General features: G+C 39.0%; 1 protein-coding gene across 3 annotated transcripts in view; it reads right to left on the reverse strand.

Annotated features, from left to right (window-relative positions):
* Cfap61 (cilia and flagella associated protein 61) overlaps nucleotides 1-19,279 on the reverse strand; it is a 242,416-nt gene that overhangs the window by 137,650 nt on the left and 85,487 nt on the right. For all 3 annotated transcript variants that reach the window (XM_090351924.1, XM_090351925.1, XM_090351926.1), the window contains 3 exons: nucleotides 7,955-8,081; nucleotides 5,015-5,092; nucleotides 350-556 (listed from right to left, as the gene is read on the reverse strand). In XM_090351924.1, the coding sequence (XP_090208050.1) occupies nucleotides 350-556; nucleotides 5,015-5,092; nucleotides 7,955-8,081 (412 nt within the window). The remainder of the gene's footprint in view (nucleotides 1-349; nucleotides 557-5,014; nucleotides 5,093-7,954; nucleotides 8,082-19,279) is intronic.

Here is a 19,279-nt window from a genome sequence, read left to right on the forward strand (position 1 = left end):
AGTGCCTGCTGGAATTCTTGAAGGAACATGATAGCATCCTTTTGGCATCGCACCAATGCATCAGAGGAAAGAATTTGATTTCCATGTCTTTTAGGCATTTTTTGAATAGTTTTCAGTTTATTTTGTCATATAGAAGAGCCAACAAGTTGCTTTACTGACTATATTTGGCTGTGATTATTTAAGAAATTCAAAACCTTGGCTTTCACACAGTGCAAGAAAATGGTCAATATGACCATTGGCAATTGAGATTTACTTTACAATCAAAACCTAGAGGGAAGAACAAAACGTGGCACACACAGTAATGAAACTGAGAACACTGAGGTCCTGCCAAAGTGACAAAATCTTTTACCTTGCTTTCCCTTGTCTGTGGGTAAATAGGGTAGTAGAGGCAGGATTTATAGCCCAGGCGAAGAATCTCCTTGAGAAAAAACTTTGTGTAGTGCCGGAAAATGGGGTTCACGGCAAAATGAAACAAGCGCCCATGCTCTTCTCGCTGGTGGTGGCTGAAGTAGATGAAGTCCTCAATGTTGTAATGAGATCGAATATACTCTATATCCTAGGGAAAAGGCAAGGAAAGGTATTTTGAACAAACTGCATGCATGTTGTCAAAACAAACAAACACCGAAAGTCCCTTTATGCCAGGTGCTGGTAGCTGAGATCTGAGGATCACAGTTGGAAAGGAGCCTGGGCAGAAATGTCTATGAGACTCTAATCTCCAATTAACCATCCTAAAGCTGTAAGTGGAGCTGTGGCTCAAGAGGCAGAATACCAGCCTTGAGCAAAGAAAAAAAAAAGTGAAGGGGTAGCACTCAGACCCTGAATTCAAGCCTCAGTATCAGCACAAAACAAAACAAATGAAACAAAATGAAGTCATTTTAGGAATAATAGTAAGAGATACAGTTTCCTCCCTCATTTATCTCCTTGTCTTCATTGCTAATACTTTTAATTAAAAATTATGCTTTCTGAAAGCTACTTGTTCTGAGGTCTTGTATTCATGAGATGGCTATACAAATCCATTATCTTCTATCAGCACACAGAGCCCTGAGTCTCTCCTGTGCATTAAGACACAGGCCAGCAGTCCCTCTCCACTGTTGGACACCATGAGAGCATGCAGATCAACACAAGTGACTGAGCGTGTGGGCAATTTAACAGTCAAGCAAATAGATGTATTACTGTTCTTAAAGGGACTCATAGTGTTGCCACGGAAAAGGAAGAATTGACCACACTGCTCCTGTTTTAGTGAGTCACATTTTGGCTCCTGCTCTTTCTCTCTCCCTTCTGCATTGGGAACCAGAAGGTCATCCATGCTAAAAGCACGCAAAGTTCAGCCTGGCTCACTTCACTTCCCAGAAGGGTACAATGTTAGGGGCAGGGAACAATGAAGAGAAATCCAAAGTGAGCATGATTTTGACAGGGGATTTCATTCTTGACAAATAAGGACTACAAGACACTATCTTGTTATGGATGCAAAAATAAAACAGTAAATGTATCTGAAATGTAGGGGAAAGAGCAACCAATGCAAATGCAGACTTGAAAAAAATACTAGTTCAGATTTCCTCTTGATTTCTGCAGGGAAATTATGTTTTTTTCCAGTCCTGGGGCTTGAACTCAGGACCTGAGCACTGTCCTTGGATTTTCTCAAGGCTAGAGCTTTGCCACTTGAGCAACAGCACCACTTCTGGCTTTTTTTTCTATGTATGTGGTACCAAGGAATCGAACCTGGGTCTTTGTGCATGCTAGGAAAGCACTCTACCACTAGGCCAAACCCCGGGCCCAGGGAAATTATTTTTAAGAAGCAGATTTTTGAGAAGAGGGATTGAAACATGCAAGGAGCCTGACTGTGATCAACAAGGCTGGCAATAGCAAATTCATGAAAACTGAAGTTTGTAGCCTTGGAGTCACAGCTTTGACCACAAAACAGAAGAGGAACAGGAGGGTAACGAGGCCATTGGTGGTACTCCAGGGAAATCCTGGCAACTTTTCAATCTTCATTGATCCTGTAGCAGCCTTTATACTATAAGACTTTAATGACCAAGGAGACACTGCTCGTTATAAAATAAGATGAGTAACAAGTGTAAGGCTGAGAAATCACTGAAAAGCAAAAAGCCAACAGAGGTTACTAGCTCAAAACAGCAGATGGGCATGTGCTATCTTATTTTCCTTTCCTCCCCAGTCCCTTAAAATAACAAAAAGTTATTTTTGAAATAATGAAGACTAGTGTCAGGCCAAAATGGAAGGCAGTTTTGCCTTGGATATAATTACATTATATCTTCCATCTTGGGCCACATGGGTGTTCCTGCTGGCCTGCTGGTACTATACTCATGCATGCAAGAGGAAGCCAGTCCCCTCCCAGTTAGACAGAGTGTGGGTAACTCTGCCAGTGACAGGAGAGATGTAATAGAGAATCATATCCATATCAGCCACTCATACTGAAAACTCCATTTTTCATTCACAATACAGGCAGACTTTTGAGGAAAGCTGATGAATGTAAAAACTAGAACCAAGAAACATAAAACTTGCTATGGTGGAAACAAAGCATCATTCTGAGAACAAAGAGAATTTTTTTTTATAATCTGAATAATGTACTTGGAGGCTCTTGCATGTAACACAAGCTGATCCAAAAAGAAACAAGAAAAAAAAAACAAGGATGACTCACAAATGCTAAACATGAACTTTGAAATAGAAGATGTCTTTTGAATGTTAGAATGCCCTCTAATTGCTTTGACCAAAACAAATCTTAAAACTCAGAGATAATATGAGACTTCAGAAAGGTGAGTGGACACAAGACCAAAATGCAGAACTTGGTATTTTCCATATACCAAACATTTTTAACAAAGTACAGTGAGGAAAAAAATGTTTAGCTGCAATACCAAGAAAATACCATAAAAATATATAGAAATCAGTCATAAATGTCTAGGATGGTATATGCATAGGGTCTCATCAAGAAACATGGTATGTCAAATCAAAATCATTAGAGGAGGGTTCAACAAAAGTAGTATTTACAAGGATAGGAAGAAGGTAGGGAAGAAATGGAAGGACTCTTATTCTTGTGCAAATGAACTGTTCCCTCTTATGAACTTATTCCCTCCTTATTCCTTCTGCGGGCAATACCCACATGACCTATCAACCTTTACTCCTTATAAGTTCCCCACATAGAGGACAAGTCTGTAACATGTAAACCTTTGAGGGACACTTAAGTCATATCCAAACTCTATCACTGGCTCAAAGCCATGTATGAAAAAGAGTCAAAAAACTTTTCTTAAGAAACCAAAGAGTTAACTGGGTAGGGAACGAGGAAGGCAAGATGATTGGGGGGTATGAGGGAGGGAATGTGGAAGAAAAACATGGGAAGGGGTATCAATGTTCAAGAAGTAATGTACCCACCACCTGACAAATGTAACTGTAAGCCTTCTATACATCACCCCGACCATAGAATACAATACAAAAAAGAAACCAAAGAGTTATTAATATTAGGGGAGGAACCCCAAAGCACTACTCCTCTGAACATTTAATATACTATTAATCAGAATGAATTCCATTAAATGGGAACACGTTTTCATTGTTGTTGGTAGTGGTGTTTTTGCTTTTCAGTATTGTTTGCCTTTGGTGTGCAGATGTAGAGGGAGAAAGGGCAGCATTATGTGGAAAATGAACTGTGTAACTTAAGGGCAGCATTATGTGGAAAAAGAACTGTGTAACTTGTGGGCAGGAAAGGAGAAATTGGGGGAAAGGGAAGGAAGAGGTGACGCCGTCCAAAAACAAACACTCGTTACATGACTTATGAGACATAACCCCTCTGCACAACACCTTAGTAACAAGAAAATTATACTTAAGAAAGAAGAGTGTAACCTAGTGGCAGAATGTTCACCTAACATTCATGAAGCCCTGGGTTCGATTCCTTGGTACCATATACTCAGAAAAAGTCAGAAGTGGTATTGTGGCTCAAGTGTCAGCTTTGAGCAAAAAGTATTCAAAGACCGTGCACAAGCCCTGAGTTCAAGCCCCAAGAACTGGCAAAAAAAAGGAAAAAAAAAAGAAAAGAAATAAGTCAAAATTTGCAATAACACAAGGGAAATGGGAACAAAAAACATGAGAAGGGGTATCAATGTGTGAGAAGTAATGCACCTACTATCTGGCAACTATAACTATAACCCCACTATACATTACAAAAAAAAGTTGTAACAACACAAAAATCCACATTCCTAATAGGTAAGCCTCTGTATTTTAATGCAGGTCATTTCTTAATTGTTCCATAAACTCCACACAGGCATAGAAAAATTCATAATAGTATGAGGTTTATCTGAAAGAAGTAATAGCCAAGAAAAATCAAGAAAATTTAGTAAAGAAGAAAAGACTATCTTACTTTATAACAAAGTATATCCTGCGGCAGTTGATAACAAATATGTGAAATAGAGTTTAAAAACTGACACAAGGATATATAAATTCAACAAATGAAAAAGTGACATTTTAAACCAAAGAATGAGTTACTCAGTAACAAATGCTTTGGAATAACTCCCATTTGGAAAAACAGAAAGTGTAATATCCTCTTGACAAATCTCTCTCTCCCCTCCACGCCCCACTCCCTCCTGCCTCAAGGTAATTAGGTAATTAGGTATAAGGAAGAATGCTGGAAAGCAGAAATAACTAATTGTAGTAGCAGTCTGTTGAGAAAGTGAGGTTGGAGGTTGATTTTGGCAGTGAAGGTTAAATTTTCAGAATAAGAATGTTTTCATGTATTCTTTGTAATATCCAAACATTTTGACCCACAAAAAGAGAAAAAGGAAGGGAGGGAGGATGGGGGGAGGAGAGGGAAGAGAGGGTGAGAGGAGAGGGGAGCAAAGGTGGGAAGGAGGGTATTGAAAGGCTGCTAGATGGGAAGCAATGAGAATGTACTTTAGGAAAAGGAGGTGTTCATATTAATAAGTTACATTAAAACTTACAAGCAGACATTGTGTGCTAATTTATGATTTACAATGCCATAATGAGGGAAATTAATAGCCATTTCACAATTTACCATTTCGTTTTTGATCACTGCAATGCCAACTATTTGTTCTGCAACTTCAGCTACAAATGTTTGAATTGGTATTCCATCCTGAAAAGAAAAACATGTATTTTATGACCCTTATCACCATGGATAAGCAATAGTAAATCTATGATTATGAACAAACAACCATGTCTGCAGAACTACAAATATAGAACCAATACCTATCAATACTTAACTTTGGGAAAGGTATGAAGTTCAATGCTTGCTCTGCATTCATTTTGCCTCCCTCTCAATTCTTCTAGATAAAATATGATTATTCCAACTATTCATCTATAAGAAAATATGTCTTATAAGGCTGAGTAACTTGTAAGATCTACAGTTTAAAATAATGAGTAAGATCCAAATATCAGTTCCTTTTACTCAGAATGTTTTTGTTTTTGTCTAAGTTCAATACTGATGGTTCTCTAAATTTATCTTTATCTTAAGCATGTGATAGCTAGCACCATTTTCTGTATCAGAAATTAAAGCTGAGAAGCCAGGCATGGTGATGTTTCAGCCTGCGTAATTCCAACATTCAGAAGGCAGAAACTAGAGGATTATGTATTTCAGGAAGACAGACAGACATATGTGAAAAAGAGAAAGAGAGAGGAGAGGCTTGAAATTAAGAAAAATCTTGTGGTCAGATGCATAGCTCAAGTGGTAGGGCACCAACCAATGAGCATAAAGCACCTGATTGCAAGTTCGAGTCCCAGTCTCCCATAAAAAGAAAAGAAAAATCCATATTGGTTTTAGTTTAATTTATTGATGAAGCAGAATTTAGACTTATTATTTTAACAAACATATTTAAAGAGTGGCACCATTTTCTATTCTTGCAAATCTCTTTAAAATACTAGCTTAACAGAAGATAACTCAATTCCCATATCAGCATTCAATCTGTTACAACATGTTTTGGTGGAAATACAATGTTTTGAAAATTTGACTTCACAAAAATATGTAGTCAGAAAAGAAAGAAGCATTTAAATAATCCTTTCAGATAAATATGGATACTCCTGATATTCCACCAAAACTCAAAAACTGGCATTGTTTTAACAGACTAGTTGCATGCAATATGGTATCTGAAAACCATATCAATGAATATTGTATAAAATATCATATTAAAATTCATTGGTGTATTTTACACTTTATGCATACTTTTATAACATCATACACTGCTTATCTAGAAAATATTATTTCATCATACTATGCAGATTTTCCAAATATTGACCCATCCCATTACATGTTATCAAAATGTTACATTCATTACTATCACCACCAGATTCATCAAAATCTTCTAGGTACTGGGTAGTTGTTAAGCTTATGGCAGATACTGGTTTTCCTAAATTCTCTTTCCCTTTTCTCAATTGGATCTTATCACTGGCCACAAATGTTGGAAGTTGTCTTCATTGAGTGAAAAAGCTCATCTTATTTATATATATTGCAGTGCCAGAGGGATTAAACTCAGGGCACTGTGAACGCTAGGCAAGCCCTCTTACTACTAAGCTACATACTCAGTCCTTCATCTCATTCATATGGTAATGAGGAATCAACTCAGGCCTTGTGCTTGCTAGGCAAGAGCTCTTACTTCTGAGTCATGTCTTCAGCTGTTTTTTGTTTTTGGTTGTGGTATCTTTTTGTCCTTGGTGTTCATTTTTTGAGATAGAGTATTGCATCTGGCCGCCTTGGTTTGGGAACAATCTGTTAACATTAGGCTTCCTGCTGTAGTTAGTTACATAGCAGACATCCAGCTATGGCATAGCTGCCACTGCATCCAGCACTCTACTGGGGAGTAGTTGAGCCTTGAACTGAGAACCTCCTAATCTTAGGCTTCCAAGTAGCTTAGGACTACAAGTATGAGCCACCAGCATCTGGCTCATCTCATTTAATATTATCTGCCCAAAACTTAAACAAAAACAATGCTTTTTGTTGTTGTTGCTGTTGGTAGTTGCTCTTTCATGTAAGGTAGACTATGAAGTTCTTCACGTGCATTTCTCTCTTGGTCATTCAAATACTAAAAATACATGAATTCAGTGGGTGATATTTAATGGAGCTAATAATTTTACTGCTTCATCATTACTGAATCACCACTTATCACACAGAATTTTTTCCCAGTTCATCCAGTCCTTGAGGATGCAGCCAGCTCAAACAAATTAGTCTAGCTAGGCTCATCAACAGAATCAAACTAGAAGGCCAGCCCATAATCTCAGCTACCTGGGGAGTGTAGACAGGAGAACTGAGGAATCTGAGAAAAACTCAGGCAAAATCATGACAGCCTATCTGAAAAAAAAAAAAAAAGAATTACAGCAAAAAAAAAAAAAGAGGGCCAGGAGTTTGGCCTAGAGGTAGAGTGCTTGCCTAGCATGCATGAGGATCCGGGTCAATTCCTTGGTACTACTTACATAGAAAAAAGCTGGAAGTGGTGCTATGGCTCAAGTGGTAGAATGCTAGCCTTGAGAAAAGCCCACGGACAGTGCTCAAGCCCTGAGTTCAAGGCCCAGGACTGGCAAAAAAGAGGGGGGGGGAATAGATCCCATACCATGGAAATCAATCAATCCAATCAATAGAATAAGCCAAGTCTCATTAATCCAAGTCTACTGGGTTAAGGAGATTGATGGATTCTTAATTAAGTTCCCTAACTGTGCTCAGAGTTACCTATTCTGGGGACCAGAAGTTACCTTGTGCCAAAGCTTTGAGTATATGATCAGCTTCTTTGGGGGTCACCAGAGAGGAGAACAGCCTTACTTCCTGTCATTTGAGTTTTGTCAATTGTCCCTTTTCCTGTTCCCCTACTCACCCCACCTCTGCTGCTCCCCAAGACCCAATTCACATGATTCATCAACTGAGGCCCAAGGAAATATCAAGTGTGACTTTCTCTAAGTCTCAGTGGTCCCATGTGAAAGGAAAGAGAACTCACTGGTCACCACAGGTACTTACGAGGTCTTTGGAAGCTGCATTGTACTGGGTAAAATCCTCCAGTATCTTCTTATTCAGCATGAGGGTTTTCACAAGTGTTTCAACGCCAGGAGTATCTAGAACAGTGGCGAATCGTATAACAATGGACCTAGGTAAGAGAAATATATTTCTGGGTCAAAGCCCTACAATATGCATTCACCCAAAAATAAAAAGAGAATTATCATATTGCTACATATAAATAACATGTAAGTAATATCTGGAAAAATGTTTATATAACATGAAGGTTTGCTTAACTGTAATACCCTAGAAAACCTGGGAAAATGTGGGGGTTTTCTGAAAAAGCACAAAGAATAATGTAAAAGTCATTGACAATGCCACAAACTCAACATGACACAGAGTTAAGTGCCTATAATTCTTTTTTTTTTTATGTGGGATTGGTCATGGTGCCTGAACTCTGAGCCTGGGTGCTGTCTTGGAGCTCTTCAGCCTAAGGTTTTCACTCTACCACTTAGGCCACAGCACCACTTCCGGTTTTCTAATGATTAATTGGAGATAAAGAGTCTCACAGACTGTCCTGCTCAGGCTGGCTTTGAACCACGATTCTTAGATAGCAGCCTCCTAAAGTAGCTAGAATTACACGTATAAGACACCGGCATCTGGCAAGTACCTGTAATTTTAATGCATATAATTTTAACTGCTCAGCATGACTTATTTCATGTCATAGAGCTATATCATGTGAAGAGCTAAAGTCTCCTTAAGTCTTTAAAAGCATGTTTAGGGGGCGGGGAGTTTGGCTTAGTGGTAGAGTGCTTGCCTAATATGCACGAAGATCCAGGTTCAATTCCCTGTTAACACATACCAGAAGTGGTGCTGTGGCTCAAGTGGTAGCGCGCTAGCCTTGAGGAAAAAGCCCAAGGACAGTGCTCAGGACCTGAGTTCAAGCCCCAGGGCTGGCAAAAAAAAAAAAATATATATATTTTTAAAAGCATGTTTAGAAATTAAGAAAGCTCCATTAAGTCAGCTAGGGCTGACTTCTTCACACATGAGAGGAGCAGGCGGCACAGGCAGGGGACTTGCACATCCTGAAGCACTTCATGATTGGAACTGAATTGAGATCAGCATCTTCACATTCTTCAACATTCTATCTGTGGGTTTGTGCTTTTAACCAAAGTGGATCCTGGAGACAATAAAGCATGACTGAGGCTTGCAGTTTTAGGTCACACATAGTTACCCTAGTTCCCTGCTGCTGGCACATAAGGCCTCCCCAAGGGAGGATAACTGAGTTGCATTAGCCTGGGAGGAAGTTTCACACTCTTGGAGGATGCTTGCTTGCCATGGACTGGAGCAGTAGGGCCCATAGAAATGGGAGATTTGCTTCCTCATCTCAGGCTAATGTCCCTCCCGTTCATTTTATAACAGGTCCTGTGTATTATGTAGCTAGCCTTACACTAAATTCTTTTTCTTTTTAATTTTGTCCGGGTGATGTATTGAGGGGTTACAGTTACATTCATAAGGTAGTGAGTACATTAGCACCGAATTCTTTCACCATTAGGATTTTATTACTAAACAGAACATTATTCCTAAGCTATACTAGGCTATTTAATTTTAATTTAATTTTATTTTAGTATGAGGGTGATGTACAAAGGGGGTTACAGTTTTTACTTAACTCTTAAATGCAGTAAGTATCTGTGTTTAAGTATCAGTAAGTATCTGTATAGTTGCAAAGTTTATGTAATAAACTGGTAAAGGATGGTCAATTATCACCTAATAGTTGTGAGCATATTTTTTTGAGACAAGGTCTCACTATATATCTCCAGCTCTTTCCTGGAACCCATGTAGCTTTTGAACTCACTGACCTCCATCCTCCTAAGTGCCGGGAGGAGTGCACTACTATGAAAAGTATCATCAGCAATCATGAAGCAAAAGGTAAGAATCTCTGATATGAACACCTTATACTACAATTTCATTGTGACAGGATAGGGAGACAGGAGAACTAAAAAAACATATTCATGCTAAACCTTGCTCATGAATATTCAGATTAGCTTTAGTTCCAATAGCCTAAAGGAGAAAACAATTTAAAAGGACATGAACTGATAGACATACCAAATATACACATACAATGGAACATTATCCATCCATAGAAAGGACTTCACACACACAATATATATATACACACAATATATATACTATATATATATATATATTCCCTAAAAACCTTATTTGTCAAGGAAAGTAACAATCCACCAGGAAAATGTAACAATGGACTTGGGTTACAAATTGCTGCTGTCTTTTCCATGACACTTCAAGTCAATCACAAAGCCAAAGAGGGGTTGAGAGTCCCTGATGCTTATAACCACCGCCACCTCCCCTACGGTCCCTCCCTAAGACCTCTTCTCAATGTTTTATCTCAAAGTCCTTTTGCTTTCTCTGTTTCTCCTCTCAGGCCAATGAGCTGTTCCTCCCATGAACCCAGTAAACACCCTCATCAGTCCTCACCAGAAATTTTACATATAGCATACCAAGTGTACAAGCTTATCCCTGTCTCCAACATTCAGTGTTGGCTTCATCTTCACCCCCTAGTGGTAGCCATCCCTGGCCTTGACGTCTTTTTTTAAAATCTGGAAACACTGACCCTCCCATCCCCATTGCAGTTCTACTTTTCTTTTTTTTGTGTGGGTCATGGGATTTCAACTTGGCCTGGGCGTTGTCCCTGAGCTCTTCAGCTCAAGGCTACCACCCTACCCTTGGCATTATAAGGAGGATCATCCAGTGAAGCAATCACAAATGTGTATTAAACCTCTGCAGCGTGTCCAACGTATTCTTGTGCTGAAGATCCATCAAAGACCAAGACAGTTCACCATGCTTTCCCCTGAAGGACTGACCCTGCATCCACTCCAGAGCTCTATTCTGAGAAAATAAAGTTGAAGTCAGAGATGGATGATAAAGTAGGGCACTGGTGTCTCACACTTATAACCCTAGCTACTCAGTAGACTGAGATCTGAAGATTGCACCTGGAGAGATAAATCCAAGTGACTCTTATCTCCATTTACCTAGTAGAAAACCTGAAGTGGAGATGTGGCTCAAGTGTTAGAATGTGTGTTGAGGGGGAGAAAGAAACAAAGAAAGAAACAAAGAAAGGAAAGGAAAGGAAGGAAAAAGAGAGAATAGATGAGTTATGGAAATTTTCACCTGTGTTTTAGTTCTAAAATGCTAATATAAAATAAAATGACCTCAATTCAAATATGTAAGGATGCTTAAATATTTACACCACATACAATCCATATTAAAATGAAATAGATTTTAAACATATATGTCATGCACATTTCAAAAGGAGAATTGTCCAGCAATTTTTTGTTGTGGGTCATGGGACTTTAACTCTGGGCCTGGGCGCTATCCCTGAGCTTTTCAGCTCAAGGATACTTCCCTACACATTCAGCCATAGCCTCACTTCCCCTTTTCTAGTGATTAATTGGAGATAAGAATCTCATCATCTGTAGTGCCCAGGCTGGCTTTGAACCATGATCCTCAGATCTCAGCCTCCTAAGTAGCTAGGATTACAGGCGTGAGCCATTGCACCCAGAGCAACTTATCTCTTATCTTGTTCTGTTCTTAAATAAATCATGAAGATTATGAATAGTAAGGATCTATGTAATGATCCTAGGACCTTCTGAAAAATAATTTTCAGATCTAGTAAACTAATATTTTTTAAAAAACTAATAATATTCTTAGGAGAGGATCACAAAGACTCAATAGCTATGTGCATATGATCATATAAAATGTTTACTGAAATGACCAAGAAATAGAAGCAAGAGATTTTATGTAATTTTGCTTCTTTTTTTCCCCTTTGTCACTCTTTTTGATTTCTGGACCTTTGACCTTGTAAGTAAGTTTATCTGTTTGTGGGAAGATAAGGGGGAGCACAGAAATGGTGGGACAAAGGGTAAGCAAATACAGCAATGATACTCAACAGACACTATGATGGAAATGAACTATACAACTTATGAGAAAGGGGGTCAAGGGGGGAAAAACTAGAAATGTATTTGTCATCTGACTTATGTAATTTTAACCGCTCTGTACAACACCTTTACTTTAACAATAAGAAAGAAAGAAAGAAAGAAAGAAAGAAAGAAAGAAAGAAAGAAAGAATATATGCTTACAGATCAGTCTGAGTCCTGATAGAACTAGAGACGAAAGTGGCTTTCTGGATGAGCCCAAGTGTGACCCTGCTTGCCCCTTTCCACAGTTTCATATAACAAGGCTGTGATCTTTCAGTTCCAGAGCTTAGCATCTAGACAGAGAACATTCCCAACTCTATCTTTCATTCTGTTACCTAACTGACCTTCCCAGAAGCAAACAGATACTCAGTAACCAGAGTAGGTTGCCAGTTTTTTACCAAAGGTCCAGGCACAGCTCTGGAGCCACCCTGAATGTGTGAGAGATCTTAAAGCATTCTTATACATACAAAGGGCTCCTCCATTAACAGGAAAAAGCAAGGTCTATTTGAGGAGGTTTGCTCTTCTAATTCTTCCCATGCCCAGGTCTCTTACACCCTCGGATGTAACCATGAGCCTTCAGGAAATGTCCCATCTCCATGGAGAAATGCTGAAGTCCCTGCCCACTGGTCCCCTGCATCACAAAAAAAAGACCTCAAAGATCAGAAGCTAGAGTCATTAATGAGACAGTATCTAAAACAGAAAATAATATATCCAAGTAGAAATGAAAAGACTTATCACTTGATTTTTCAGCTCTAAATTGAGTCAGTGAATGGTTTTAGACATCTACAAGTGGATGTGTGTGTGTCCAATTTATGTCAGCCTTGCAGAAAATAAGTGAAAACATAACATCGGAAGGAAGAAAAAGTGATGAGTCTTTCTGAATTCCAGATGGGGAAACTGTCAGTGGAACATGTCATAGAACTACAAAGCAATTCTCCAGCTACTGGCATCACAGTTTAAACCAAACCAAACAAATGAACACACTACCACCACCAAAAGAAGCCCCATAAATAAATAACCACAAAATACAAAAGGAAGTTTCTACTGGATTCAAGTCAAAGAGGCTAATTAAGAGCACAAAAGGCAGGAGATTGTTATCACTAAATACTCTCCAGGATAATGCAGGCCTCAAATAGGTGTAGTGACTGATATACTAGGGACAAAAATGGCAACCAGAAAAACAGATGAAACACACACACAGAGGACGAACTGAGGGGAAGCTCCGTTCAGAGGTCAACTACCTACGACATTTTCATTTACTGAGCAAAGCTGACAAACTCACACAACCCAATTCAGAGGATGTTTTATTCATGGGAAAAATCCTAGAGTAATGGGTATTAATTGGATGTGTCAGTCTGAAACATAGTTACCCAAATTTTAAAACAAATATCAGATTTTAGAACAGCCTGGAAAAGCAGCAAGGTGGAGTGAGCAGCCAGTCTACCAAGTACATCCTACACTATTGAATAAGTAAAAATAGGCAAATGGGGTGGGGCATAAGAAAAACACTTTTACACTACATGTAAACCTTACATTAAGACTGGAAACATTCTAGAGAGTAATATACAGTGATGAGGGTGTTGAAATAAAAACATTTCATTTGTCCACATTTAATGTTCGCATAACCATTTGGGGTATATCCCTTTCAAAAAACGAAGAGTCACTAAACACTATGAAATGGAGGCTGGGTGTAAAACTGCTGACACTAACAATTGAATGAATTATTTGTCCTAGTGCTTACCAGCATGGCCAGAGGGCAGATGATAGACACAAAATATAATTTCCCAAGGGAAGAAGAAGGAAATGAGTTGAAGGACCAGAACATGAGGTCATGAAATTTAAAGTAACCAAACTTAAGAGCAGGAACAACTCGTCCCAAATGTCAAAGGGAGCAAAGCAAAAAAAAAATTACAGAAGAACATGCTATATTTTTAAAACTGTGGTATAAAGAGAATAGGTCGCAAAGACCCTGTGCCCTCACCATGTTCATGTGATGATTCTCTTGCCTTCGTATGTCACTGCTCAAAACACCTCTCCTGTGCATCCTGGGGTGACCCTCCACCACTTCCTTCCTTCCTTGCTGTACTCTTTTTATTTTACTTTTAACTTCTATATTATATAGTTCATGTCTTTTTCCTTTGCCTCATTAAGGCAAGAATTTCTGTCTATTGGATCACTTCGGTTTCTTCAGCACCCTAAACAGAACTAGCACAGGAACATAGTCAATACTTTATACTGTACTGAACAAACAGAGCCTTACTTGGGGGGGGGGGCCTCTGACAAAACATGCCACTAGGTAGCACTCTCCCTGCTTCAATGCTGCATGGCCCTCCTCACGGAATACGGGGGCCATTTTGCCAATGTGATAATAGCTATAATTTCAGGAGGAAGCCAACACAGAACAGGGCAGAGTTGGAAGAAGGAAAGAAATAAAGGTCGTAGCCGGGCTCCACTGGCTTATGCCTATAATCCTAACTACTCAGGAGGCTGAGATCTGAGGATTGCAGTAAAAAGCCAGCCTGGACATGAAAGTCTGTGAAACTCTTGTATCCAACTAACCACCAGAAAACCAGAAGTGGCACTGTGATTCAAAGTGGTAAAGCACTAGTCTTAAGCTAAAGAGCTCAAGGACAGCACCCAGGCCCATAGCTCAAGTCCCATGACCAAAATAGAAAACAAAAAAAAAAAAAGAAAGAAAAAAGAAAAATAATAAACATAGGGCTGAGAGTCTGGTTTAGTGGTAGACTAGTGGCTCAAATGGTAGAGCTCTATCCTTGAGAAAGCCCAAGGACAGTGCTCAGGCCCTGAGTTCAAGGCCAAGGACCGGCAAAAATATAACAACAACAATAATAATAATAATAATAATAATAAGCATAGAAACCTCAAAGCCTTACCTAACTCCAGAACTCCACTTACGTGAGCCAATAAATGTCCTATGGCAGAAACCATTCTGCATTGAGAATTTCATTTTCAACTGAAAACATTCTTTTAGTATAAATTTTGAAGTACAATTGATGATTTCATATGTAAGTTATATGTATTATTAAAAAATCAAACAGAAATAAACAATCCCCCATTATAGGCACATCATCTGAATAGACACCTCAAAAGGAAGATAACCAGAAGGCATCTGAAATGTATTAATCCAAAAAAAGCCTAGTATGGTAGTGCAGCAAGACTGTGTTAATAGTAAAACCCTTCTCAAAGAATTTTTTGTTAAGTATCATATATCCTTACAGAGGTGTAAATTTCAAACAACAACGAGGTACCACTTTATACATTCTAAAATGAACTAACCACTAAGAACAGCAAGTGGTGGTGAAGGTTTAGGGCAGGGAAAATCTTCAGATGACTGCAGCAACTTTGGAAAACACTTTGGCAGTTTCTTCCAAAGGTAAAAAAATTCTGACCATAGTGTCGGGGTTTTAGTCTTTCATCGTTCCCCCACCTCATCCCGGCCGGCAGGAAGGATAGAGAGAACATGCCCCTACCAAGACAAGGCTGAGAAAGGTTAAGGGCAGACTGGCCACCTTCACCCAGCCCTCCCTCGCAGGAGGACAAACAGACACGCCAGGGAGATCCATCATGGCAGAAACTCGTATATTCTGGAAGTACATTGGGCTAATATAGGATACAGGAGCCAATCAGCACAAAGGTGGGCAGGGCCAGGGGTGGATGCAACCACAGCCATGCCTTCCAACCCGGCAGGCGCCATCTCAGCCAGGTGCGATCCCAAGCCATTTCCCTGATGTGATGTGCCCCACACCATGGTATCCAGCATTTTCCCTGTTAGCCAAATCATTTTTTTTAAATCTTAGGTTGACACGAGACCCTACACATACATGTTTGTATAAACAGCTTTGTTCATAACAGTTCAACCAAGGTGGAAGAAGCAACTGAGGTGCCCTTCAGACTTGTGTACAGAACATTATTCAATGCTAAAAAAAAAAAATGTGTTGAAACCTGAAGAGACTTAAATGAATAAGGTTTAAATGAATATCACTAAAGTAAATTAAGCTGGTTTGGCAAGACTACCGAGCTAGGATTCCAACTACAGGGGATTTTGAAAAAGCCATAACTGGGGAGACTATAAACTTCAGTAGTTTCCAGAGTTACAGGGAATTAGGGATGAGCAGGAAGAGCACCAAAGATTTTTAGCACAGTGAAATTATTCTGCATCTTATTATGTCATTTTTCTACACCCACAGATCATATGACACCAAGAGGAACCCTAACATAAACAATGGCCTTTCTTAATAAGGACCAAGTAACACAACAAATCAGAGAAAGGCTAGATAAGTGGGACTGCATTAAACTGCAGAGCTTCTGTATGGCAAAGGACATAGCTAGTAAACTAATTAGGAAGCCTACAGAATGGGAGAAGATCTTCACTAACCATACAATGGACAAAGACCTCATATCTAAAATATATCAACAGCTCAAAAAATTGAATCACTCCAAAACTAATCTCCAAAGAAAAAACCATCCCATTAAAAGATGGGCCAAAGACTTAAAGAGAGTCGTCTCTGAAGAAGAAATAAAAATGGCCTATAGACACATGATGAAATGCTCAACATCTCTGGTCATAAAAGAAATGCAAATCAAAACAACACTAAGATTCCACCTCACTCCAGTTAGAATGGCCAGGATCAACAAAACTAATAACAGCAGATGCTGGCATGGATGTGGCCAGGAGGGATCACTACTACACTATTGGTGGGAATGTAAACTCGTTCAACCACTATGGAAAGGAGTACAGCAGTTCCTCAAAAGACTAAACATAGAACTCCCCTACGACCCAGCAATTCCACTACTTGGCATTTATCCAATTGTCCAGAAACAAGGTCAGACTAAATCCACTAGCACAGCGATGTTCATTGCAGCACTATTTACCATAGCAAAGATATGGAACCAATCCAAATGTCCCTTAGTTGATGAGTGGGTCAACAAGATGTGGTATTTATACACAATGAAATTCTATGCTGCTGTCAGAAAGAACGACATCGCCCCATTTGTAAGGACATGGAAAGATTTAGAAAAAATCGTATTAGGTGAAGTAAGCCAGACTCAAAGGAACATAGGCCCAATAGTCTCCCTCATTTGTCATAATCAGTAGGAACCTTGGGCTCTCCTAGCAGAGATTTACAATGGAACAAAATCTAGAGATGTAAGGCCAAATAGTACGACACTAAATGTAGGACTTCCAGGATAAGGAAACAAAAGCCATATAATAAGTGATTGTTGTCCTTAATGTACTATGTTATCTCTCATCTCTTTTACTGTCCCTTGGTTATCTCATATTGCTACAATATTTGACCTTGTTATCTGATATATTTTATATGTGCTTAATTGGTTATTTGAAATTGGATAGGGAAGGGAGGATATCAAGATAAGCGGGGGGGAGATGGGGAGGGAAATGAGGACCATGTCATGAGAAAGGGTATCAATGTTTGTGAAGTAATGCACCTTCTATCTGGTGAATATAATGTAACCCTTCTATTAACTACAATAGAAAAAGAAAAAAATGATGTATTTGCTTATCAGGCGTAATAAGTGTTTCATTCTGGAGCCAGGCGTCAGTGATGGAGATGAGGGAGGAGTATGTGGAAGCTGCATTTTCTGCTCCATTTTGCTGTGAAATAAAATTTCTCTTAAAAAAAAACAAGTTGGATTAACTAAAACAAGAATAAGTGATCATCTTTATCCACTTCTCCCACAGCCCTGCATCTTAGAGGAGCACCAAGTAAACAGAATCCTGTGTATCTTTCTAGCACTCTGTATATAGCAAAATAAATACACATAATGGTCCCATTCTAAATTCTTCCCTCTTGTTTTACATAATGGAAGTAACTGAATTAATCAATGGAATCCAGGGTTTTTTGTTCTTACTGGGAACATGCTTAACTGGCAAGTGACGCATCTCCTTTTCTTCCCTCATAGCTAGCAGCTTGCTGGCTTTCTTCCAAAGGTGAAGAGAAGGATGTCCCTCAAGAGAAAAGTGCTTCCTATTCTATCTTTGATTTTTCTACCCTTCCTGAAGGCTGGCATGTAGCTATGGTGTTCTGACAGCTTTAAAAAAATCAGTCAATAAACACAGAGCTCCTCTATGACCCAGCAATCCCACTTCTACGCATTTACCCAGATGACCACAAACAAGACCATATGAAAACTACCAGCACAGCCATGCTCACTGCAACATTATTTACCATAGCTAAGATATGGAACCAACCCAGGTGCCCCTCAGTAGATGAATGAATCAAGAAAATGTGGCATATATACATATACACAATGGAATTCTGTGCTGCCATCAGAAAGAATAGCATTGCCACATTCATAAGGAAAAAAGACTTGGAAAACATTAAGTGAAGTAAGCCAGAACCAAAGAAACATAAACTCCATGGTTTCCCTCATTTGTAATAACTAGTATGCCTATATCCTATATATTTAGGATTTTCCTAGATGAGGTACACAATAGCTCAGTAGCTATGTACATATGACATAAAAGAAGATGCTGGCTGGAGTTTGGCCTAGTGGTAGAGTACACGAAGCATGCACGAAGACCTGGGTTTGATTCCTCAGTACCACATACATAGAATAAGAAGTGGTTCTGTGGCTCAAGTGGTAGAGCTCTAGCCTTGAAAAAGCCCAAGGATAGTGCTCAGTGACTGAGGTCAAGTCCCAGAACTGGCCAAAAAAAAAAAAAAAACAAAAACATTCTAAGCAAAATGAACTCCAAGGTATGAAAACACGAGGTTTTTGGTGTGGTTACTGTTTTTATGTGAAGTTATTTTTTCTTTTGTCCTCCCTCCCACAGACAATGGTTTATTCCCTATTGTCACTATATCTGATTTTGGTAGCTGGTGTCTTGTATATACATTTACCTGAATTAAGGAAGGGAATGGGAACAACAAAATGGTGAGACACAGGACAAAGGGTGAACTAATGCCACAGTGATACTCACAAGACAATATGGTGGAAATGAACTTTACAACTCGGGGGGATGGGAGAGGGGAAGCAAAAGAAAAACATGGGAAGGGGTAACAATGTTCGACAAATGTACTCACTATCATATGTATGTAACTGTAACCTCTCTGTATATCATCCTGACAACAAAATAAAAATTTAAAAAACAAAAAATTAGTCAAATTAAAATTAAATTTGAGTTACTCAAAAAACTTTAGATGTTAAAAAGTACTGAAGTTTTTCTTTCTTTCTTAGTACACCTTAGTACTAAGCACACACACTTACCATTGATCCATACCATGTTATTCCCATCACATTTGCAAGTTCATATTTACATGAGTGTTTGAGTCTTGAAAAGACAAAGGATCCTATCATCTGTAGGTTGTAT

The sequence above is a fragment of the Megascapheus bottae genome, chromosome 18 (assembly GCF_031878675.1).
Source record: "Megascapheus bottae isolate mThoBot1 chromosome 18, mThoBot2.hap1, whole genome shotgun sequence".
Taxonomy (NCBI): domain Eukaryota; kingdom Metazoa; phylum Chordata; class Mammalia; order Rodentia; family Geomyidae; genus Megascapheus; species Megascapheus bottae.